This window comes from Pinus tabuliformis, chromosome 7 (genome assembly GCF_031772625.1).
Source record: "Pinus tabuliformis cultivar Carrire ecotype Pingquan chromosome 7, CPIR1, whole genome shotgun sequence".
Classification (NCBI taxonomy): domain Eukaryota; kingdom Viridiplantae; phylum Streptophyta; class Pinopsida; order Pinales; family Pinaceae; genus Pinus; species Pinus tabuliformis.
Genome location: NC_142293.1, coordinates 1,227,069,774 through 1,227,095,046, shown reverse-complemented (window position 1 = coordinate 1,227,095,046; position 25,273 = coordinate 1,227,069,774). Strand labels below are relative to the sequence as shown.

The 25,273-nt window shown below is 36.7% G+C and overlaps 1 protein-coding gene across 2 annotated transcripts in view; it reads right to left on the bottom strand.

The window, feature by feature from the left end:
- The window catches only part of LOC149251808 (serine/threonine protein phosphatase 2A regulatory subunit B''beta-like), a 132,881-nt gene that overhangs the window by 24,680 nt on the left and 82,928 nt on the right, over positions 1-25,273 (bottom strand). For both annotated transcript variants that reach the window (XR_016266906.1, XM_089459573.1), the window contains exons 7-9: positions 18,678-18,819; positions 17,784-17,931; positions 17,534-17,643 (exon numbers count right to left, since the gene is read on the bottom strand). Coding sequence is in view for 1 of the 2 variants with exons in the window: in XM_089459573.1 (XP_089315699.1) it covers positions 17,534-17,643; positions 17,784-17,931; positions 18,678-18,819 (400 nt within the window). In the remaining variant the exon portion in view is untranslated. The remainder of the gene's footprint in view (positions 1-17,533; positions 17,644-17,783; positions 17,932-18,677; positions 18,820-25,273) is intronic.

Here is a 25,273-nt window from a genome sequence, read left to right as displayed (position 1 = left end):
CCTAATTTTATAATTTTAGTTAGAATATATATGTATATATGCAACATTAACAACATTTAAAAAATAAATAAATTACCTTTTTAAGCTAACCTTTGAATTATTCTATTTATTTATATAGTATTTTAATCCTAACTTTATAATTTTTATTATAATATATATAAATTATATATATATATATATATATATATATATATATATATATATATATTTGATTATTAATAAATAAACTATTAAATTACTTTTTTAAACTAACCATTAAAATTATTTTATTAATCCTAACTTTGATCTTAATAACCTAATATTATAACTTTAATTAGTAAAAAATATATATATATATATATATATTTTAAATAAAAATAAATTATTTCTTTAACCAACCATTGAAATTATTTTATTTTTAACTAATTTCCATAAATAATAATAATTAAAAATAAACTAACCATTAAAATACTCGTCACTTAACAACCTAATATTATGATTTTAATTAATATATATATAATAATTATGAATTAATTTAAATAAATAAATAAATTATTATTATTATTATTATTATTATTATTTTATTTATTTATTTATTTATTTTTTTAACTAACCATTGAAATTATTTTACTTAGTAATCCTAACTTTTATCTTATAAACCTAATATTATAACTTTAATTAAAATATATATATATATATATATATATATATATAAATAATTAATTTAAATAAATAATTAAATTTCTTTTTAAACCAACCATTAATATTAATTTATTTATGTATTTTTACCTAATTTAACTTATTTCCATAAATAATATTAAGATAAATAATAATAATATTAAATTAATAAATAATAATTAGACCTGGGTCCTAAGGTCAAAATTAGCCGTTAGTCAATTTAGCCGTTGGAGACTCTGCTCAGACTATTTATCATGCTAAGCTGGATCTGTTTCTTCAACTTGTCCTGGCGATGAACCACACTAGTTGGTTCGAAACGCGTCGACAAATGTATGTCTACATGTGATTTATGCCGAAGTTATTCTTTCAACTATTATGGATCACAGAAGCCTCAATTCAACTATTCATGGTGTTGCCAAGCACGAATTTTCACTAGGTAAAGATGGCCAAAATCATTTATTAAGGAGGCACAAAGTTGCACCAGAGAGGAGGGTCGGGTAGTCTTGCACAAGCCAGCTGAATATCTCAATTGGAGAAGTGAGCACTTTCAGGGTTATTTTCCAAGTTCCATCTCAAGCACATTTTGTGTAAAAGTTCCTCCTAAGAGTCCATTAATAAAATTGAATCCTGCGTCTTCATGATCACAATTTTTTAATTTCACTAACAATTTCCATTGGGTGAACTTTTGACATTTTTATGGTGTCTTAGAATTAAAAAAATATATATATATATATATTATTATTATTATTATAATTTTCATGAAGTAAATGCCCTAGTATTTAGTGTAATATCACTAAAGGCACAAGGGCAAGTTGTCGAAGCAGTCTTCGAGCAAGAATTCCATTGCCACCAGAGTAAAAGCATCAAATGAATTGGACAAGGATTTTTGTTTACATCTAGATGATATTGCCTCGCAAGTTTCCAACGAAAATTAAATAGTATACAAGCAGATTATCAAGAAAAGAAGCAGGTGCCTAACAATTTGTTAAATTTCCATGCAACTCTGCAACTACCTAGACGAATAACTAAAAAATTAAACCCAGTTTCCTTTCACCAAGATATAGAGTTTCTTAACAAATTAGAAGCAACAGAATGAAAAAAACAAAGATAAAAACACATCACACAAATTGACACGCTTGTTTTCTCAGGAAACCCAACAGGGAAAACCTGCTTCCTTGATGTGGTATTTTATTAATTGTTCTTGAGCAATTTGATTTATTACAAAGCAATCCGCCTCTGAGAAACTGTTATGCTTCTTCTCACAAATCTCAATTGATGCAATTGATCTCGACCCTCTAGCACACAATTTTTCCTTTGTTGCCTCCTTGACTTGCTCTGCAAACCCTACTCTCTTCTCCTTGATCTTTATGCACTAGATGCCCCCCAAATCCTTGTGCACTAGGTCCTTATTTCCTAGGACACATGAGGCCCTTAAATCCTAGCGCAAATCTGCCCTTATTTCCTTTCACAAATTTGGCTCCTATCTTGTAGCACAATTCCTCCTATTCTCTTGCACACTTGTGACTTCCTACTCTTTAGGACAAAAGCTTTGTGCACAATCTCCTAAATACTTGTGCACTTGTTATCTTCTATTCCTTAGGACACAAGCTCTTTGTGCTCTCCACAATCAAAGATGATCTCACAAACCTTGTGAATTGTCTTGTCTCACAAACCTTGTAAACAAAACTAATCATATCATGTGCCTTCGTCCTCCTCTTTATTGGCCCAATTCGAATATGCAAGGAGGCCCAGTGCTATTTTAGAAGTCGAGTTCTAATTGAGCGCTGACAAAGAGTTCTTCTCGTCCTTTCTCCAATCAACACTAGAGTTCTTAACTCATTCTCTCTCCAATCAACAGTGGAGGCTAACTCATTCTTCCTTCAAACAAGACTGAAGACTAACTCGCTCTACCTGAACTTGTAATTGCCACCTCGTTCTGCAGTCAAACTGATGAAGACTCCACTTAAATATAGCTCCAACTCTACGCATGCAAACTTGGTGATTATTCCAGTAACCTAGAAACACTCATCCTAATTGAAGTCTAACTCATGAACTCACGCTCATACTAAGAGAAGGACAATTCAAGGTCTTCACTGGCCAAGGCACAAGCCAAAAGATCGTGCTCACTACATTTTCAACACGGTCCTCTTTCTTCCCAGTGCCCTGAAGAATTGTCAAGTTATATGTCTGAATAATTGTGGAAGCTTGAGGCAAAGAAAATTGTGACATACATGTTGAAATGTGTAACCAGGTTTGGTCTTCATAATATTCTATGTACTATTGATTTTATGTATTTAATGTAAAAGAGAGAAAATTATTATTTTTATTTTTTATAGCATGGGCTTCATGCTCTAGGTCAATTTGTTTCAGGGCATAGCACCCATTGTGTGCTTCTAGGATTTGTCATAGAGTCAAAGAAGTCAAAAGAGTCATTGTCATATGTATTAAACCCTATTGAGCATCTTGTAACAAGTCAAAAGAATTTATTTGGAGTCAAAAAGTGTCATAGTACCCCTCCAAGATCAAATCAGTCTACCGAAAAGAAGTCGAGCTCATGTAGGGCAATTTGAGCCTCATGGAAAGGTATATATAAGAAGCATTCGACCAAAGAGGATCAATAAAGTTCATTGAAGTTCACAAGAAGGACAAGAAGACTAAGCAAAGAAGAGGAGGGATCTAAGAAGAAGGAAGAACAAAGTCCACAATCAAAAATTTTGTCTTTATTACCCCACACGTGCGAGTTGCGGCTAGGGTTTCTGCAGTCGCAAGATCACAATCAAGAAGTCGAAATACTATTGCTAAAAGATCAAGTCTTAAGGTCAAATATCTAAGGAAAGAAGATCAAGCCAAGCAAAGGGGAGAGAAGGCCTAATTTAACCTCTACCACCCGCACGTGCAAAGTTGTAGTCGTTGCTAGAGGGCCGAAAAATTGCAGACCTAAAGCAGAAGCTGAAATATATCACATCCAATCATATCATATCCAAAAACTAAAAAATTGTTTTATTTGCATTCATATCTATATCATGGTAACTTAGCTTAGTGATATGTGCCTCTATAGTTTCTAGAGCAAAAGAATACTAGTCAACAAAAGAATCCATGTTTTCACTACAAGTTTTCTAACAAAATTATAGAGTGTCTCTCTATTGAGAAAGGTGTAAATTTCACTCTTGGTCATGATCAACACCATATTATAAATAATTATTACACATATTTCTAGGATTGGCTAAGGACAACCTAGTCAACATTGATTTAATGTATGTTCATGTTTGGTTAAGGATGACCTGGCCAACGTGAGCCCATAATCCCTCTTGGAGAAACGCCCTATTCATGAGTTGTGTGTATGTATACAACTCCTAGATCTAAGTTATAAATCTTGTGGTCATTCCTTAAATCTTTATATAAGTGATTTAGTCTGCAAGGACCATAAATTGTTGTGCTCTATTATTCATGTTGATTTTCTAGTGCACTCAAGAATAGTACAATTTTTCAAACTGATAACTACTTCCAATGATACAATCTAGAGAATTCCAATCATTAAGCAATTATATATGAAAAGTTTCAACCATTAACTTCTTCAATAGAACAATAGAGATCACAGTAAAACAATGAGACGCGACACCAAAATTTTCATCAATGACCAAGGCAAAACCCACAAAGGGGAAAACCCAGAAATATTTCCTTATGAGAGAGAGTTCAATTCATCAAAATATTCTAGTCAAAATTCCAATGTCTGACCTCAATAAATGCTAATTCAAACCAGTCAAATGAGAGAGAAATAGTCAACACTAGTCCAAATCAAAGTCTACAATAGAGGGGAGGAAATTTGACCTAATGCAATTGGTCAAAGGGCCGAAATTCAGCCTGCAATACCACATTGAAAGCTCAGTCAAATCATAGAATTGACCTAAGGTCAACCCTTGGTCAACAGCCCAAAACAGAGATAAACTTCAGTCAAACAGAGTCAACAAATCAAAGAGACACTTTGCCTCGAAAAACAATCACGACCTCAATCAAGCAAAGAGGAACGAACCAAAGTCAAAGTTGGTCAAACAACAATCAAATAGTTGGTCAACACAGAACGAATCTTCTTCTCCTCACACGTGTAAACAGAACTCCTTGTGTTGATCGAATGAGATGTGATGGATGGATGCCAAATGAGGTCAATCGAATGCCAAAATATACAAGTGCTAGGAGGTGGGGTTTGACCTTGGGGTCAAACCCTTTCAATGAGTGGGGTCGACTTATGCAAATGAGGCACCTTGGTCAACATAAAAATACATAAATTCTTCTTTGTTTTTCCATTGAAAATATCGATCACAACTACCAATTTTCAACACTCCCTCTTAGCTAGGGAGGTACTTTTCATTCTCTCACTCTCTCAAGATCAATCCACCTGACCAATATGTTGGTCTCTCAATAATAACCCAAGGGAGAGATCAGATGTACAAGTCTCATCATAAGGAAAGATACATAGCATCAAACTCATCCCATAAGCTAAAACCCAATGGCATCAAGGTCAACACCCAACTGACCAATGGGATCAATCAATGAGGCCAACCTCTCCAACCATATGAAATGGTTTCTCAGTCAAGCACAATGACCCAAGAGAGTACACAAAATCAATCTTTCCGGCCAAGAACACTTGGTCTCTCAATCAAACACAATGACTCAAGGAAGAGAACTCAAAATCAACATCCCCGACCAAACCCACTAGTCTCCTAGTCAAACACAATGACTTAAGGGATCTTCCTGTTGTGGGGAAAAATGCCTATGCAGGACGATCCTATCCACCTAAGGTGTGACAGTGCCTTAGCAACAAACAAGGACAGCTATTCTGGTTTCTTCCTTTATGAAATGTGAAAGAAGAGAGATAAATAGACTTATCGGTGTCTTCCATTTGTCCCTCGATCCGGTCTCTCTTCTCTTTGGGAGTTCACAACTACTTGCCTTCTCACTCGCCCAGCTTCAGCAGGTTCATGCAAGATCACAAGAGAACAGCCACTTGCCTTCTTGCTTGTCCAGCTTCAACGGGTTCCTGCAAGATCACAAGAGAACAGCTACTTGCGTCAAGAGAAGAACACTACACAAAGACAGATATTCACATTCATAACTAGTTTAGGATTAGAAATAAACCAAATACACTAATGCAATCATACATCAAAGACACATCAGTATATAGGAGAAACCAAGATAGCTTTATTGATGAATAACAAGGTTCAGGAAGAGATACAACCCAGAGGGCTCCAATCCAGCATCTCCTTCCCAGCAAATGGAATTCCTATCTTCACCCCCTTCAAAGCATTAAGCACCCAATGATTCCAATCTCAAACCAACAGCAATTCTTTGCAATAACAAAATTCCAGCCTCTCGATCTCATGGAGGAGAGATCCATATATAGATGTTTGGAGAGAGGATGAGTCAGCTTGAGATCTGACTAGTGTCCTCTCCCTCTGTCAGTTCTTGATTCCACTTGGAGGTTCTTGCTTCCACTTGGAGATTTGGAACCTCTTACTCATCACCAGTCGAATTCCCTGAGGCAAGTGTCATTTTGGAAGCTTCCTGGGTTTTGACACCTTGAGAAATGAACTTGCCACATGTCCACTCTCGTTCAGCGCAAGTAGCCAGTGTTCCCTTTGACATTCAACGCAGGTAGCCAGTGTTGGCTTTGACATTCAGCGCAAACAGCTAGTGGAGCCACTGAATTGATGCTGAATTGACTTGTTTTTGAGCAGTTTCTGGTGGAGAACTTCTGTGAATTGCTGTGGTTTGTTAGCCTTGTTCCTCTAGGGGTAGGAACAACATGTTTAGGAACTTTGGATCCCTTAGATTATGGACATTTCATGCTCAGTGTTGTAAGGCACAAAAATGTCTATAACACTTCCCGACCATAAACTTTGGTCTCTCGGCTAAGCCCAAGGAATATTGTCAATCACATGATGTTATACACTCAATGCTCCCTCTCTCCCAGAGAGCAATTCTCAACAACTCCAAGTTGTTCTCTAAAATAGGCAAACTTCATCCGGGACAATGGTTTTGTCAAAACATCTGCAACCTGCTTATCAATAGGTACATATTCGAGCCTCACAGCTCCTATGTGGACAATATTATGAATGTAATGATACTTGATCTCAATGTGCTTCGACCTGTCATGACAAATTGGGTTTTCAAAGAGCTTTACACAGCTTTGATTATCACAATATACAATGCTCGATTCCAGCTCCTAATCAAACAAACCAGCAAATAACTTACGAAGCCAAACAACGTCACAATAAGTTGAACATGCAATATATACTCAGCTTCAATCGTACTAAGAGAAATAGAAGTTTGTTTCCTAATTGACCATGAAATCGTAGCAGAGCCCAAGCTAAAACAGAAACCAGAAGTGTTCTTTCTACCATCAATGCAATTAGCATCAGTAAAACCATGCAGCTACCATTTTCCATTAGAAACATATCTCAGACCATAACCAACGGTGCCATGCAGATATCTCAATATATGTTTTGCTACAGCCCAATGCACATGTCGGAACTCAACCAAGAGATGGCTCAACGTATTCACAGCATAGCAAATATCAGGTTTGGTGCTAGATAGTTCAATGAGCCAATCAATTTGTGATACATGGAGGGATCAACCAAATCAGAATCACAATCTCATAGCTTCTGCAAATTTGTCACCATGGGAGTGTCCATGGACTTGCATCCCACCATGCTAAATTTTTTAAGGATCTTAATGGTGTATGTTCCTTGTCCAACAAAGATTTCATTAGGCTTTTTCCAAATTTCCAATCCCAAATAGTAATGCATAAGACCAAGATCCTTCATCTCAAATTCAAAAATCAGCTCCCTCTTACACTGGACAATGAGAACCTCAGCCCCTATCAGAAATAAATCATCTACATATAGCAACAAAATCAAGGGTTCACCTTCAACAACTTTAAAGTATAAATTTGGATCAGCATCACTCTTTTTGAAACCAAGGCTCAACAAATAGCTATCAATACAAGAGTACCATGCACGAGGAGATTGCTTAAGCCCATATAAGGCTTTCTTCAATTTACAAACATGTGTCTCTCTATCATGAATCTCAAAGCCTTGAGGTTGCTCAATATAAATTTTTTCTTCAATGACTCCATTTAGAAAAGTAGTCTTAACATCCATTCAATGCAATTTCCAATCTATAATAAAAGCAAGAGCAATAATAGATCTAATAGAAGAATATCTAGCAACTGGAGCAAATGTGTCTTCATAATCTTCTCCCTCTTTCTGGGAGAATCCACGGGCTACAAATCTTGCCTTGTACTTCTCAATGCTTCCATCAGCTGCATGCTTGATTTTGTAGATCCACTTGGAAGACAACAGATTTTCCTTTATGTCTGGGCACAATTTCCCATACATCATTCTTCAATATGGACTAGTACTCTTCAATCATAGCATCTTCCCAAACTTGTTGCTCCACCGCTTCTTCATAGGTGGATGGCTCGAACTCAATGATCTTACTCATCAATGTTGCATAACCTGAATACTTCTTTGGCCTTTTGCTTTCTTTGAAGGTCCCATGAGGTGTTGCATGTCCTTCAGCTTCTTAGGAACCGCATCCTCATCAAAAATGACATCCCTGCAAGTTTCAATAGAACGTTGTCCCGGTACACAGGCCCTGAAGGCCTTTGAATTTTCATTGTAGCCAACAAAAGCTCCCTTCTTCCTGGAAGGTTCCAACTTTGTTCTTTTCTCTTCGGGCACATGAACATAAACAGGACAACCAAAATTCTCAAATGTTCAACATTGGGTATCTCACCTATGAAGACTTCTTCAAGAATTTGTAATCCAAGATTCAGTGTGGACATCTATTTTCAACATAAATAGTTGTCTTTGAAGCTTTTCCCCATAGAAACATAGGCAAACCTTGATCATGAATCATGGCTTTGGCAACTTCCATAATAGTTTTGTTCTTCCTTTCGGAAATTCTATTTTGTTGAGGATAGTAGGGAACTCTCAGCCCCCTCTTAATTCCAGCAATCATCTCCTTGGATACATACTCTCCTCCATTATCAGATCTTAAAGTCTTAATCCGTCTTCCTGTAGTATTTTCAACATGTGCCTTGAATTCCTGAAACTTTTCAAACACTTCATCCTTGTATTTCAATAAGTAAAACCATGTTTTACGAGAGAATCAATCAATGAAAATAACATAGTACAAAAGACCACCCAAGAATTTGTCAGACATAGGCCCACAAACATCAAAATGCACAAGATCCAAGATTCCTTTGGATCTACTATCACTGCTAGTACATCTTCCTTTAACATTTTTCTCAAGAGCACATCCTTTGCAATCTCCATCATCTTCAATTTTGATTTCAGATACACCTTTAACAAAGTCCTTCATTTTAGACAAAGGTTTATAATGAACATGATCGTACCTTGAATGCCATAGTTCACAAACATTAGATGTGTTGTGTATCAATGCTTAAATTGAGCATCCAAGGAGACGATATAGGCCTCCTATTTGTAAACCAATGACCTTGGCATATTCAAAGGAGTCGTCCTCCTTCCATACTAAAACTTGTCCATCAACAAATGCAATTCAATACCCTTTGTCTTCAAGAGATGAAATAGACAACAAATTCTTCTCCAAACCAAGAACATATAAAATATTGTTAATGACCTCTTGATTCCAACTGGAAGGATGATGAACCAATGTCTTTGACTTCGTACTTGCCATTGTCTCCAAGCTCAACTCTTTGAGTTATATTCTTTTCAACCAATTCAAAGAGATTCTCGTGACTTCCAGTCATGTTCATAGAGGCACCACTGTCCAGAACCAAATTTCATCATGACTTGCAATGGAACCTGTAAAAGCAGAATAAAATGAATATTCATCATCAGAATCTTTCTTCCTAGGCCTCCTCTTATGAGATGGTTCATTAAGGTCAGTTGTAGAAGCATGGTGCTTCCCTTTCCTTTTTCGATTATCATTCCTTTCAGAATCATTCCTTTGAGAACACCTATTTTGATAGTGACCATATGCTTGGCAACGATAGCATTGAACATTTGTCATGTCTCTTCTTTCTTGAGAGGGAGCAGGAGGTCTTCTTTGTGGAGCATGTCCTCTACCTGGAGCAAGCCTTGGAGCAAATCTTGAAGTAGGTCTTCTACCTTAAGTTCTTTGAAATCTGCCAAAGTTTCTTCTTCCCTTGTTATTCATTGAGTGGGTTGCAAAAGATTGAGAATCTTCACCTGGATTTGGAATCTTGCCTTTGGACATGAGCCTAGATTCTTCTTGAGTGCAAGCAACCCATAACTTATCAGAGGCTAGATTTTCTCTGCCACTAATGGTTGTTGCAAAAGAATCCCAAGAGTCAGGTAGACCACCCATTGCTACAGCTACTAATTCTTTGTCAGATACTTATTCATCAATAGCTTTGAGTTGATCTCTTATTTGAGATATTCTTACGAAGTATGATGCCACAGTATCATTCTTTGTCATCTTGACATCATGAAGTTGACTTCTTAGACTTATAGATTGATTGATGTTGTTGATGGTATATAATCTAATAAGGGCATCATACATCTCCTTCGAATATTTGTGATAAGAAATATAAGGGATTAGATGATCCCTAACAGATTCCACAATGATGCTCATAGCAGAGATGTCATCTTCTTGAAACTTGTCTTTTAGTGCTTGATCATCTAGTTCAGTAACTTTTCCCAAAACAATACCTAAGACCTTATGCATTGCAAGCACTAGGTCAATTCCAGTCTTCCATGCCTTGAAGTTTGTACCTCCTTCAAGCTTGTTCTTTGTCTTCATGAAGGAATCCATGACGAAGATGACCAATCAAAAACAAAAGATGTAGAATCCCAACGCTCTTCAAGATGCTCTCAATGCTCTTCAAGGTGATCTCAATGCTCTTTACCTTCACCAAAGCTCTAATACCATGTTGATTTTCTAGTGCAATCAAGACTAGTACAATTTTTCAAACTAATAACTACTTACAATGATACAATTTAGAGCATTCCAATCATTACGCAATTATACATGAAAAAATCCAACCATTAACTTCTTCAATAGAGCAATAGAAATCACAGTTAACAATGAGACAAGAGACACCAAAATTTTGGTCAATAACCAGGGACAGTTGTATGGTACTTAGCAGCAAATACACCAAGCATGCAATGTTACAGCTAGCATGCAAGGGACAACTAGCATGCAACAACAAGCATGCTAAGGACAACAAGCATGCTATGGAAAACAAGCAAGCAAGGGACAACAAGCAAGCAAGGTGCAGCCAACACATAGGTCAGGATGGCAACATGGTGCAGCAATGGCACATAATGCAGTACAGTGATGGGTACAGTCATGATTAATGAAGCGTGATGAGATGTAGCATAGTGATGATGGGCACAACATGGTGCAGCGCGATGAGGTGCAGCATGACGACAAAATGCAGCACAACAATAGTTGAAGGAGTCACCTTGGAGAATTAGTTGAAGCAGCATGTTTTCAACTAATCTGATGTATCATCTTCTTAGAGATGATCTATGCTCTTATCTAGATAAGTCAAAGTGTTGACTTATGTTTTAAACGTACTATCTCTCTCTCTCTGTTGAACTACTGAAGAACATATAAGAAGAATTGATCAAGGGTTTCCCCACATTGGGGTTTGTCCCTGGCTAGCGCCACACCTTGTGTCCTCTTGTCTTGGCTTGTCTTCTGCAATTTATATTTATGTTCTATCTGCAGTTTACTTTAATGCTAATGTGATTGCTAATCTAGAAAATACATTGAGCTAACTGTGAAAATTGAAATAAATTGCTCTAGCATAGAACATACCTAAAATTAACACAGGGTTTTCTCCTAGGATTTCGACCATTCTTCAAGGCCAGCACACTTCGAACTTTTTCCGAGGAAGTCAATACCCCTCTTTCCTTTTGGTCTATAAAGGCAAACCTTATAGAAAGTTTACATCTTTGTTGTTGTTTAACCTATGGATTCATGATGGATGTTTTCCCAATTAAATAGAACTGATTATGGTATTTTAACAACCCTACTTTAGGGCAAGGTGTTTAAATATGTAACTAGGTTCGGTCTTCAAAATGACATGTAATCATGATTTTATGTATTTGATAAAATGCGAAAAATAAATTTATTATTGTTGATCTTGAGGCATGGGTTTCATGCTCAAGAAAATTAATTTTTAGGTCAAGCTCCCATTGTGAGCTCTTAGGGCTTGTCATTTGAGTCTACAAGTCATTAAAAGTTATTGTCATGTATCGAAGGCCCCTCTTGGGCATGTTACATATTATTTGAGTCAAAGTTAGAGTCAAAAGACACTCCAAGACCTTGTCACACAAGAAAAGATCAAGTCGGCCTTCTAGAAAGTTCAAGTCAGCCTTCTAGATAGTTCAAGTCGGCCTACAAGGTGACAAGTCGGCCAAATGAAGGGACTATTTGACCTGCCAAAAAGACTATATATGTGAGCTCGACTTCATTTGGAGCATCATCAAGTATCAGGCAAGAAGTTCGATATCAATAAGAAGAAGGTCTCCTATTAAAGGCGAAGAACGAAAGGATGAGAAGAGATAAAGATCAAAGTATGATTAAGATTGTTTTTGGGTTTCCTATCCTCACATGTGAAAAACTAAGGCATCATTGTTGTTGTATCAAGTACCAAATTGAAATCATCTAATGAAGTCTCATTTGCAAGCTGAGATCCATAAAGGAAGACTATCCCAAGCGAAGTAAAGAACCTCTCAATTATGTTCTCATGAGTCCACATGTGCAAGATTGCAGGAAGTTGCAAAGAAGCCAAAAATTGTAGAAGGTCGAAGGTTGCAAGTAGAAGGGGCCGAAATTACAGTCAATATTGCATATCCAAATTGTTCGTCAAAGGTGAAGTGAAAGCAGCTAACAAGAAAGTTTGATTTGGATTAAGGGAGCACCTCAAAAGAAATAATCTGACTTGGTCTAGAAGGAGTCTAGGTCAAAGGTCTAGGTCATGGAATTCGTCAATTGAAGATTCTATAAGAAGAAGACTTCATGTGAGATTTCCTCTCAAGATGGGAGAGGTTTTGGCCTTGGTTGATTGCCTATATCTTGTGTCCTTTCTTTTATTGTTCTTTGTGGTTTGGTAGTTGTTTGATGATGGAAGAACACTAATAATAATAACTAAAGGAAGAAGCTAACCAAAGGAAGTAAAATGCATCACAAACAGTTATCAAAGAAAGAGAAATCACCCATCTTGTTGCCCATAGATTTCTCAACACAAGGGACTTTGCATTACCTAGAGAAAACTAGCAAACTCGCCCCCTAATGCTCAAAATGTGACCATCAATTTTGGATTTCAAATTTTTTGGATCAAACCATCACGCCATCTTCAAGCATATGTTTATATGATTCTTTCAATCACAAGGTAATTGAATGAAGAGATGTTAACTTTAATAATGTTCCTATCCATAGTCTGCCAAAATCATTTCAATTGCTTCTTGATATGATTCGCCAATAGATGACTCTCAACCTAAGTCACAAGACACGTCCCCCAGGGTCTCGTGTCCCGTATTTCACATGTCGGACACGAAACATGCCCTAAAGGCTAAAACATGTCAAAAACGTTTTTTTCATGTCCTCCAATCAAAACACGTGTTTTGGACGTGGCGAAAACAAGCCTAACATTTTTGGCTCTTGGGACACATGTCCTATGAAAAGTGACATTTAAAACTGCAACCTTTTTTTTGGGTTTTTTTTGGTCATTGTTCACCATTGAAATCGAATTTGTTGTGCAATGTGATGAATTTCGTTGGATGGCTAATGAAATCGACCATGTTTTTGCCAACTTCTTGTCAAGTCCACGTCATACTCTTACTTTCCAACCTCAGTGAGTTGTTCGTTGTCATGTCTTGGATCATAATTTTGTAATAGAATTTGATACGATTTTGTATTTACTTTATTATTTTTTAGAAGTTATTTTAATATAAAGATTTAATGTACATGATTTTGTCAATGTCATCATTTGTCTCTATTTTACGTATATTGTAGCATACATATAGATTTTGCGTTCATATGCATTACCTAGAGAAAACTAGAAAAATCGTCCCCCTAATGCTCAAAATGTGACCATCAATTTTGGATTTTAAATTTTTTGGATCAAACCATCAAGCCCGTATTCAAGCATATGTTTATATGATTCTTTCAATTACAAGCTAATTGAATGAAGAGATGTTAACTTTAATAATGTTCCTATCCATAGTCTGCCAAAATCATTTCAATTGCTTCTTGATATGATTCGCGAATAGATGACTCTCAACCTAACTCACAAAACACGACACGTCCCCCAAGGTCTTGTGTCCCGTATTTCACATGTCAGACACGAAACGTGTCCTAAAGCCTAAAACGTGTCAAAAACGTTTTTTTCGTGTCCTCCAATCGAAACATGTGTTTTGGACGTGGCGAAAACAGGCCTAACGTTTTTTTCTCTTAGGACACATGTCCCATGGAAAGTGACATTTAAAACCGCAACCTTTTTTTTGGGTTTTTTTTCCATTGTTCACCACCTAAATCGAATTTGTTGTGCAATGTGAGGAATTCCGTTGGATGGCTAATGAAATCGACCATGTTTTTTCCAACTTCTTGTCGAGTCCACATCATACTCTTACTTTCCAGCCTTAGTGAGTTGTTTGTTGTCATGTCTTGGATCATAATTTTGTAATAGAATTTGATACGATTTTGTATTTAGTTTATTATTTTTTAGAAGTTATTTTAATATAAAGGTTCAATGTACATGATTTTGCCAATGTCATCATTTGTCTCTGTTTTACTTATATTGTAGCATAAATATGCATAAGCATATGTCTGAATGTGTATCTACATATGCGTTTGTAGATGTAAAGCACTCCTGAGTTCTTTGGAAATTAAAAAGTGGGATAATCAGTGATTTCTCCATAGTGACTCTATGGAAGATCCATCTGGACTCCACAGGAGTGATACTTGTTCAGAATACTGCCTCTCTATGATTTGTATATCCTCACGAAAATTGCATCTCTAATTTCAAATTGCTGCATCAAAAGAAACCCCTTGAATAGCAAGAGATCAATTTCAAAAAAAATACCATACATCATCTGATGGATCTACTCGTATCTAACAAATTTACCATTCATTATGTCTATCCATTATGCTATTTAGTATTGATGTACGTCTATCTACTCATTTTCATGAAATTGTTTTCACTCTCTTACCTGAAACAGAGAGATGATAGAATTTTTCTAGATTTTGCTACTTGTAAAACTAGGAGCACTATTTAGTGTCCCATTATTATTGTTTTCAGCAAAAACAAGCAAAATGATATATGAAAAGAACAGCGGAAAAGAATCTCAACCAACATGATGTCATCATAAGGCAAGAAGTTCAAGGGAGTAGATTATTGATAGTTGTTTATAAGGCAGCAGTTCAAGAGAGTAGATTATTGATAGTTGTCTATGGGTAGAATAAGCTACTAATTGTTACAGCTTGTCAACCAGAAGATATGTTTTCTTCTAGATGAATGCATATATATTCGTACTAAATACTAGATAGATATCATCGTGATTCATATCTGTAGAAGTTCTAATTTCAAAAAATATGGATCAGGGAATATATTTCAGTTTTTTTATATATATATATATATATATATACAGTGTCCCTCTATCCATTAAGCTATTTAGTATTGATGTACTTCTATCTACTCATTTCCATGAAATTGTTTTCACTCTCTTACCTGAAACAGAGAGATGATAGAATTTTTCTAGATTTTGCTACTTGTAAAACTAGGAGCACTATTTAGTGTCCCATTATTATTGTTTTCAGCAAAAACAAGCAAAATGATATATGAAAAGAACAGCGGAAAAGAATCTCAACCAACATGATGTCATCATAAGGCAAGAAGTTCAAGAGTAGATTATTGATAGTTGTTTATAAGGCAGCAGTTCAAGAGAGTAGATTATTTATAGTTGTCTACAGGTAGAATAAGCTACTAATTGTTAGAGCTTGTCAACAAGAAGATATGTTTTCTTCTAGATGAATGCATATCCATTCGTACTAAATACTAGATAGATATCATCGTGATTCATATCTGTAGAAGTTCTAATTTCTAAAAAATATGGATCAGGGACTATATTTCAGTTTTTTTAATATATATATATACAGTGTGCCTCGTGTCTTGTTTATGGGGTTGTTCTGTCTCGTGTCGAATACTCGTATTTACCTGTCCTTCGTATCTTGTGTCCTTGTCTCATGTGACTTAGCTCTCAGCATGTTTTAGTGGATTGTTCTCTTTATGATGCTGGTCCATTTTGAATGCACTACATTTAGTAGTGCCCCATTCTCAAGGACAACTTGTATCAATCTTTGTACCTTCATTAGACCAACATGTTTCATTGGATCTTTTTCTTACACATTATGAAGTTAATTCATTATGGATGCACGACATTTAGTAGAAGAACACATTCATATTATGATGCTGGTCCATTATGCATGCACCACATTAAGCATCTCCACTCTAGGGGCAATGTGTTGTCAGTTTACTTTCAGCAAACCAGCTTGTCAATATATTCATCTAAGGCCAAACTTACACTAAGATGGGAACCCATAAACCAACTCTTCTTTATATTGAGCTAGGCTTTTATAAACCCACTCCCATTTTCAGTAAAGGGTGACTTACATTGACTTGGTATTGACTTGGGTATCGATACACCTACTCTCATGTGTATATTGATTTGGATATATCCATATATCCACTCCCTTTTATATTTTAGCCACAACTCACCTTATATTGCATTGGGTCTCCATTAACCCACTTGCATTTGTATTCCAGACACAACCAACCCTCAAATGCATTATGTATCCACACACCTGTTCTCATTTGTACTCTGCCCATTACCAGTCCTATGTTAAATTGGGTTTCCCCGCACCCAATACCATTCGTATTTGATCATTTTTCTTTGTGGCTCCCTATTCAAAGTAAGGAAGAGTGCTGAGAAATATCTAAGATTCATTTTTGGCCACGACCAACATCATATTTTATCATTACTGTATGCATATCTAAGATTAGCCAAGGCCAAACTAGTCAACATCCATGTATTGTATTTCTAGGTTTGGCGACCTAGTCATCATTCATTTATTGTATTTCTAGGTTTGGCTAAGGCCAACTTAATCAATGTGAGCACATAACACCTCTTACGGGAAACACCTCTAAGTTGTATATAAATACATAACTCTCATTTGTCATTTATAAATCTTGTGATCATTCATTCATTATTGAATATTTATACAAGTGGTTTAACCTACAGGCACCACAAAGTGTTGCATTCTATTGTTCATAGGTTATTTTCTTCCTAGTGACTTGCCCTTGATTATTCTTTTCTAGTGCATTTGTACCAGTTTATCTTTACTTTAACGCAGACTTAGAGTTTTCTGGTTGGTCCCATACAATCTTTTCTCTCTTGTGAATCTCAACACTCTCAAAGTAGCATGTAAGTATGAATGCCACCCAAGTTACATGTCTGGGCCTATAACAGAATATTGTAGTGTGGTTACTCTCTAAGGTCAATCTTTACCTTACCTTTTGATTAAAGGATTCCCCTGTCAAATATAATAGTCAAGCTTCTCATAAAAGCAATCCCATTCCCAGCATTTTCATAAAAGGAGTTCAAGAATCATCTGTCGTTCAAAAATAATTATTCCTAGCTGCAACCAAATAAGCCCCTAACTAGGTTGAGACGCCTTCAATAAGAAAACAAATGATAAAATGAAACTCATTTTTACATTTGCAATTAGATGGAATCACAGACCTTGAAAAGATAATGTTAATCAAATGACAAAATCTTTTAACAACAATTTGAAAACTTACCAATATTCAAGACTCGGTTCAGATGACTTATCCTCCTCAGACAGCATAAAGTAAACAAAGTCCTCATACCCCATCTTCCCTTCAACATTACTAGTAAACTTTCGAGGGACCTGGCCAGATGTCCAAAATAATCAGTCACAGAAAGAAACACTCAAAAATTTTGCACCCAAAAAGGAAAATTTTTGCCCCTGGGCAGTTATTATCTTAAACAAATCCTTATAAGATGTGAAGGGAGGAAATGCAAACCAACCTGAGAAAATATCCGATCCACTATCCGGTATGTCAGAGCATGATTACCATATCTTAAAAGGTTCTCTTTATCAATCAAGAAATCATGGTCTGTATCAAGCTCCCAGAATTTACAATATATCACATAAAAGTGTTCATAAGAAAAGTACCTGGCATTCAAAACCCGGTAATTCTCAGTCAGAAAAGATCATCAGTCATGTAACTAAATAATAAATTATACTCAACTCAGACTTTAAAAGCAATAACATTTTAACCTTGGACAATTCTCAGCCAGAGATGACTGCTAGAAGGCATTGGAATAACAAAATTTATCAGAGACATTTTGATTTAGTATGCAACAAGACTGCAAACAGCCTTGTAAAATAGGGAAGGTCATTTCCAAAACAACTGCTTGGAGTTTCTCCTTTGGAAAGATTTAATTGCATGCTAGAGGAAGATGTACGCGTATAACATATATATTGTTACACAGAAAGCAGGCAAAAGTCTTTCATGATGACCAGAAATTACCACCTATAAAGGTTAGATCTGAAGATCTCACCATTTCAATATGTTATCAGTCCATATTGCCTTCAAAAATGTTGACAATCACGACATTCATTGATTGTACTGAAGTAATTGAAAAAGGCATTCAGATGTAATATGTCAAAAGATGAATTCCATGAATCCGGAAAAATAGAAGAAATTTAGTGCATGAAATAACCATGGCGCAGTGAAATTCGTAGGCAAGAGAGAGAAAGCTCGGCTGCACAACTCTATAAAGCCTCCTAGAAGCTAAAAGCACTACCAACAGAAGATATCACCTCAATACATGGAGTAACTGATAAAATGCAAATGGTTCTCTCAAATATTTCTACGCTAACTGAATTCTCATCTCTGTTGTAGGTGAGAATCTTACTTTAAGACTTTGTTTATATCCTCCTCCTCATCTACATGCTGCATCGCAGGTATGAGATTTCCACGTTTCAGTTCTCTCAGTGTAATATGGCCATTTCCAGACCGATTTATGTAGTAAAAAATTCTGTAAATCACAGTCTCCGCTGAGGACACCAACAAAAACCAAAATAAGTTAGAAAAAATGACAGCACCAAAAACATGAACCAACTATTTGTATTACAGCGAAGTATCATATAAGCAATAAATTTTAAACATGAAGAAATGATCAAGAAATGGTTGACAGTAATTTTTAAATTAAATTATTTCTGGACACAACCCATTTACTAATTTATTTTTATGACCGCACACAAATCCTCGATTCTACAGAGTGTTACCATTCGTCACTCCAAAATTATATCAGATAGGAATACAAACCCAGTCATGGGATCAACTATGTATTAGCTCTTGAGCTATAGCTAAATACACCAACAAAAAGGACTTACAGTTTCAGACGAGAAACCCAAAAAACAACTGCAGAACATGGCCATTCAGAGGATTAAACAGTCATTCCCCCTTCTAATATTAACCATACCGTACTTACAGTTCTGACAATATGGAAGAACAGTTGTATAAGCAATGGAATCAACAGTATCTATTTAAGCTAAATTAGCAGTAGGCCCAGGCACAAAAGGTATCAGGATATAAGGGTGTAAAAAATTGCAAGTGCTTGGTGAATCGAAATTAATAGTGGACTGAGCCAATCAGCAGTGCACAATTATTTGTTGCTTAAGTGTTAAAATTGGCAACTAGGGCCAAATTCCACTTTGGACAACTGCTATGGGAAATACTATTACAGCATTGAATTCCTCTTTTTGAGAGTACCAAAATCGATCTAAATATCGCCAAATTTGGATAAGGAAAAATAGGTTTTTGAATTTATGTTTCTCTCATGTAAATTATCAAGGTCGACCTCTTCCATATTTCGGCTCAATCAGCTCAAAAGTCGCGTCTCTTCATCTCCACTGAATTGTATATATAGAGGAACCTTCTCCCTCATTTGAGATCAACAAAGGCGCTTGGATCTATGTCTGAGGCAGCCGAAGTCTTCAAGGAGGTCGAAGGATGGTCAGTTTCTGGGTTAACTTCTGCTCTAGGGCCGAGACTCTCTCTGATGAACAGCCGCAGGCCTGGATAAGTTTGTATGGGCTATCTTACCATTGCAGATTCATGTTAGGGAGCTGAATGACAGGCTGAGTTAGAATTTGGTCTTGTTTGTGGATAAGATGAAGGAGAAACCCTCTCCTTATGAGGCCGCATCACTGTCCTCTTATTTCAGATAGGGCCGCTGTATATATCCCAAGTAAAGGAGACCGAGATACGTTACATGATCAGAAACCCGCTCTAATGGAAGCTCCTTGCATCTTAAGGTTAGCCACAGTTATAAGGAAGTGTTTTGGATGGATGTCAGTAATGACTCGGAATTTTAATGGATGACTGTATGCAGCCCTAACCAGACTTATCCTTTTTGGCTGTCTCCAGTTCATGCCTAGATTACAGTTGTGAGTAGATCACTCATTGTTTAAGGACTGTTATGTCTAGATCTTCAGATTGACAAGTCAGTATTGACTTTGTATCTTTGTTCTTTGTCTCTCTCTCTCTCTGCTGAACTTTTGATGATTTATAATAAGAAGAATTGATCAAGGGTTTTCCCCATCTTGGGGTTTTTCCCTGGCTTGAGCCATATCCTGTGTACTCTTGTCTTGTCTTGTCTTGTCTTCTTCATCCTTTGTCTATGTTCTTTCTTCAGTTACAGTCATGATAATGATGTCTTATGTAATTGCTAATGAAAAATGGGCTATATGAATCTCTGAAGTGACTGTCTCATGATTAGAACATGTTAACTCAAAATTTAACATGGTATCGGAGTTGGGAGAAGTCAAGCCCAAGCTAGAGTTAGATTGATCAGTCATATGATTTCAGATTGACAAATTCTCTGAGGCAGATTTCGCTGCCTGGTTAGCACAGAATTTATGTTTGCATGGCTTGGCTCAGAGGTTTATATACGCATGACAGTGGCACAAGATCTTCTTCACGTATGATCTCATGATCAGTCTCAGTAGAATGATGGCTCTTTCTCATTATATAAACTCTCTGATGAAGTATTATTTCTTGCTACAGGGCTCGCACTCTCGCTACACGACTCTCGCATTATGATCTCGCTCTCAGATACCACTATAATTGCATACGATCTCACACTCCAAGTATGACTGCTATGGCATATGATCTCAATGTAATAGCTGAAACAACATATGGTCTTGATCTCACTGTAATGGCATATGGTTTCGACCTCTGTGATCTCGCATCGATATAAGGTCTCGCATCACTTGACAGGGTCTTAATTATGATCCCGCATGGCTATCGCTTCATTGTATGTATCATGTATGGCATCGTCTTCTTATGGATATCCTCTGCTGGTTTCTGTAGCTAGGAACCTGACCTTGTCCTTTTTGCTTCCCTTCATTTTCTGTGGTAGTCTTCATTTGCTTAATAGAACTAAGTAAAAATGCATTGCACTGTATAGCTTGGCTTGCTGAAGTATTGGATGGGGTCATTATGACTCGCAGGCTGGACCTCTGCATCACCACTCTATGTTTCTGAAGCATCACAGCTGCTTGCTATAGCTTCTGAGGTATCTACTTCAATTTTTATATCAGGCTTTGAAAACACTGGAGCAGAATGCTTTGGTTTGTCTTGACAATTTGAAAGAGCAGGGCTATCACCCAGGTTTGCCTTGTATAAAACTTGTTTGACACCAATGGAAATTAAAGTGTTAGTCTCAACGTTTCCTTCTCCTCTAGTATAGTATTAAATCGTTCTGCAAGAATTGGAAACTTCACAGGACTGTCAAGTTTTACAAAGACATTCCATCAATAATAGCCTTGCCAGCTTTGTTCCAACTGTAATATTTTTGAATTATCTGATGTTTGGGGTTTTGAAGGCAATGCCATTCTTTCTAAAGCTCCTAGGGGACTTGAAGCACATTCTGAGCTTTATCAAAATTGTGTAGAAATGGCTGTTAATGATCTCAGACCTGAATCTATTCTAAAATCGAAGCCTAATAGAATTGGAGATGATAGACCTCTTTCTGGATGTGTGTTTTCTTCAGATAGAACTCTGCTAGCTACAAGTGCTTGGAGTGGTGTCACAAAATTATGGAGCATACCAAAAATAAATAACATTGCTAATGTGGCATTTTCTCCTACAATGTGCCATTTAGCACCTGCCTGTGCTGATCATACTGCATTACTATGGAATTCTGAAAGAGTTCTGATGAAAACATATATGAAGGCCATCATCTTGCTCGTCTCGCATTTCACCTATCTGGGCACTGCTAGCTTTGATAAGGCATGGAGATTGTGGGATGTTATCGCAGGTATTTGCAAGAAGGCCACAGACGAAGTGTTTATGGGATAAATGCTTTTCAGTGTGATGGTTCATTAGCAGCAACCTGTGGGTTGACACGCATTTGGGATCTTTGTACAGGAAGAAGCAATCTTTCTTGTTGACACCTAATCGTCAACATTGGGTGAACACTTGTAAATAATGTAAATAGTAAAAAATGGAAAAGGAAGGGTCATCAGGAGGTGAAACCCAAGAGTCACTCCCTCATGTATATAACCATGAGTAATCTTAATGAAGAAGCACAGTTGATTTGAAGAGTTACCTCCTGCCCTAACATGGTATCAAAGCCAGCCCCATTTTTGGCTTCTTTTCTGCCCTTGTAACTCCCTCCTGCCTCTGTTCTGCATCTTTTGCAGACTGACAGCTCTATCAAATCCCTGCAAAATCTCGTGCATTGTTGTTGAATGCATTGGTCAAGACCTTTCTCTGTCTTGAGTGTGTTAAGCACTGCATGTCGTATTCTATCTTACTGTTGAAGGGGTCATATTGCTACGTTCAGGCATTGCTTCGCAACCTAGTGCGTTGAAAGATTGAATCGGTGTGAACACTGGTGCGTCTTCCGGGAGGTGTGTGAGACTGCAAGTGTGCATATTGATGGCGTTTGGCATTTGGTGAGTCTTTTAAGAGCTTGAAAAGTTGGATGGTTGATGAATGGCGTATATGTTGGAGTTATAGTTGATTGAATTGCATAAAGTATTTTGAAAGTTATTTTCATGGCATGTATGCTGGCTTGAATAACTGTGTTTGAGTGAAATTTTGTATTTCCCGTGGACCGGACTTAAAGTCCTTGCACCTTGGACCATCGCGATCGCCACAGCTCCGATTCACTGCTCAGATGGACCACGAGGGGTTCCTGCAGCTCCATTGTATTACTTCGTTGAATGTTGTCCATACCACATTTAACGTTGAATGCATATCTTTGTTATGATGAATGCTCTCACGCTCCTATTATGTTGAACATTGTAACATTGTGGGTTCTTATTGCGTTAACGCTCCTCACTGTAACGTTTTGGGTTCATATATAACACTCCATATCATAGTAAATTTTTAACTGTGATACCATACCGCCTCATACAACTCTCCATACCGCTCTCTCATATCTCATTGTTCGCCTTACTCCGCACCATATATACCTCACAGCCTCCTAGCTCGTTTATTTCACCATTGTCGAATGCTTTTGAAGCCTTACAAAAATTGAAGGAACTCTATGACTCACACTATGCGCTTGAAGTTGTCCAACAGATGATTAATTGTTCAGCCTTGAATTACAAAATGATGATCCTCTTGCTCTTGCATCAGAAGTAAAATCTATTATGCATGACATCAAAGTCACTAAAGTTGAACTAGACATTCCTTTGATAGCTTTTGTCAAGTCACTTTATCCCACTTATTCAAACTATCTTAAGTCATTGCAAGCAAATGGAAACCTCAAATAAATTACTTTTGACTCCCTTGTGAATAAATTTGCTGAGAGAGAAAGCTTTTGGGAAGAAGACAGCCCCTCAGTCTTCTGAAGAAGATGTGTGTCTTGCACATAGAGAGAAGAATCATGCTCAAGATTCTTCTAGAGGAAGAGGTGGTCGAAGAGGAAGAGGATGAAAAAATTTCATCGGCAAAGGGGGCAGACACTCTCAAGGAGAAAAGTCTGATCTCCATTGCATATGTTGTAATAGATATGGATCACATGATGCATCCACATGAAAGTTGCTTTTGGATAAAATTGAGCAGGAAAGAAGTCAACCCAAAGGTAAAACTAATGAAAAAGAGAAAGGTAAAGCACCTGAATCCGCTCACTATGTTGTGCCACATCGTAATATTGGAGTAAATGAAGAATTGTTTAATACTTCACTTGCTCCCTGGAAAAATGATTAGTTGCTTGATTCAGGAGCAACTTGCCACATGACTTTTAGAAGAGATTTTTTTGAAGAATTTACTAACAATGTTGATGGAGCAGTATACTCTACAGACAAATCAAAACTCAAGCCATTAGGGCTTGGCACAATCAGGATCAAAGTGCCTGGTCTTCCAGACTTTCTTTTGCATCATGTTTTATATCTCCCACAGCTGAGAAGAATCTTGTTGTCCTTGGTCCACATCCGCCAACAAGGACTCTCCATTCATATGTTTGATGGCAAGGTTGAGGTGAGAAAAGCATCAGATCATTCACTTGTCATGACAGGGATAGAAGAAGAAAGGCTTCTCAAGCTGCAAGGTACCTCTACTCGTGCACAAAATTTCTCATACAGTTCTCATTATGATGAAGGTACATTTCCATCAAGTCTATTATGGCATGCTAGATTTGGACACTTGAACTATGACAACCTTCGCTTATTGAAGAAAATGGTGTTATTGGTTTGCCTACAATGCCTAGGAAACTTAAGCAATGTGATACTTGCATTCTAGGAAAGCATAGCAAATAGTCTTTTCATGATTCACATTCCAGAGCACATAGAAAACTTGAACTCATTCACTCAGATTTATGTGGTCCAATGCCTATTCCTTTTGCAAGTGGAAATAAATATATGATGACATTTATTGATTACTACACCAAAATGTGTTGGGTTTATTTACTGAAGAACAAATCTTATGCTTTTCAAACATTCAAGAACTTTCATACATGGATTGAAAATGATGCACGGTCTCATATTGGCTCTATTCACACTGATAATGGAAAATAATACACTTCAAATGAATTTGAAAACTATCTTCGCCAACATGGGATCAAACGTCAAACAAGTGTGCCTTATAATCCCTAACAGAACGGAGTAACTGAAATAATGAATAGGACAATCTTAAATATGGTACGTTCCATGATGTTTTTCAAGAATGTAAAATTGGTGTTTTGGGTTGATGCAGTTCTATGTGTTGCATATGTAAAGAATAAATGTCCACCTAATGCTATTAGAAACAAGACTCCTTATGAAATGTGGTATGGCCACATTCCTTCAGTAAAGCATCTCAAGGTTTTTGGTTCCACCTGTTATGCTTTGATACCAAAAATACATAGAAATAAACTTGGTGCAAGGAGTCGTAAGTGTATCTTCTTGGGGTATTCAAATACCTCCAAAGCTATCGTCTCGATGATGAAGGTAATAAAAAGTTTGTTGTATCTAGAGATGTAATCTTTCTTGAATCTTCCAAAGCTAAAAATGTTAT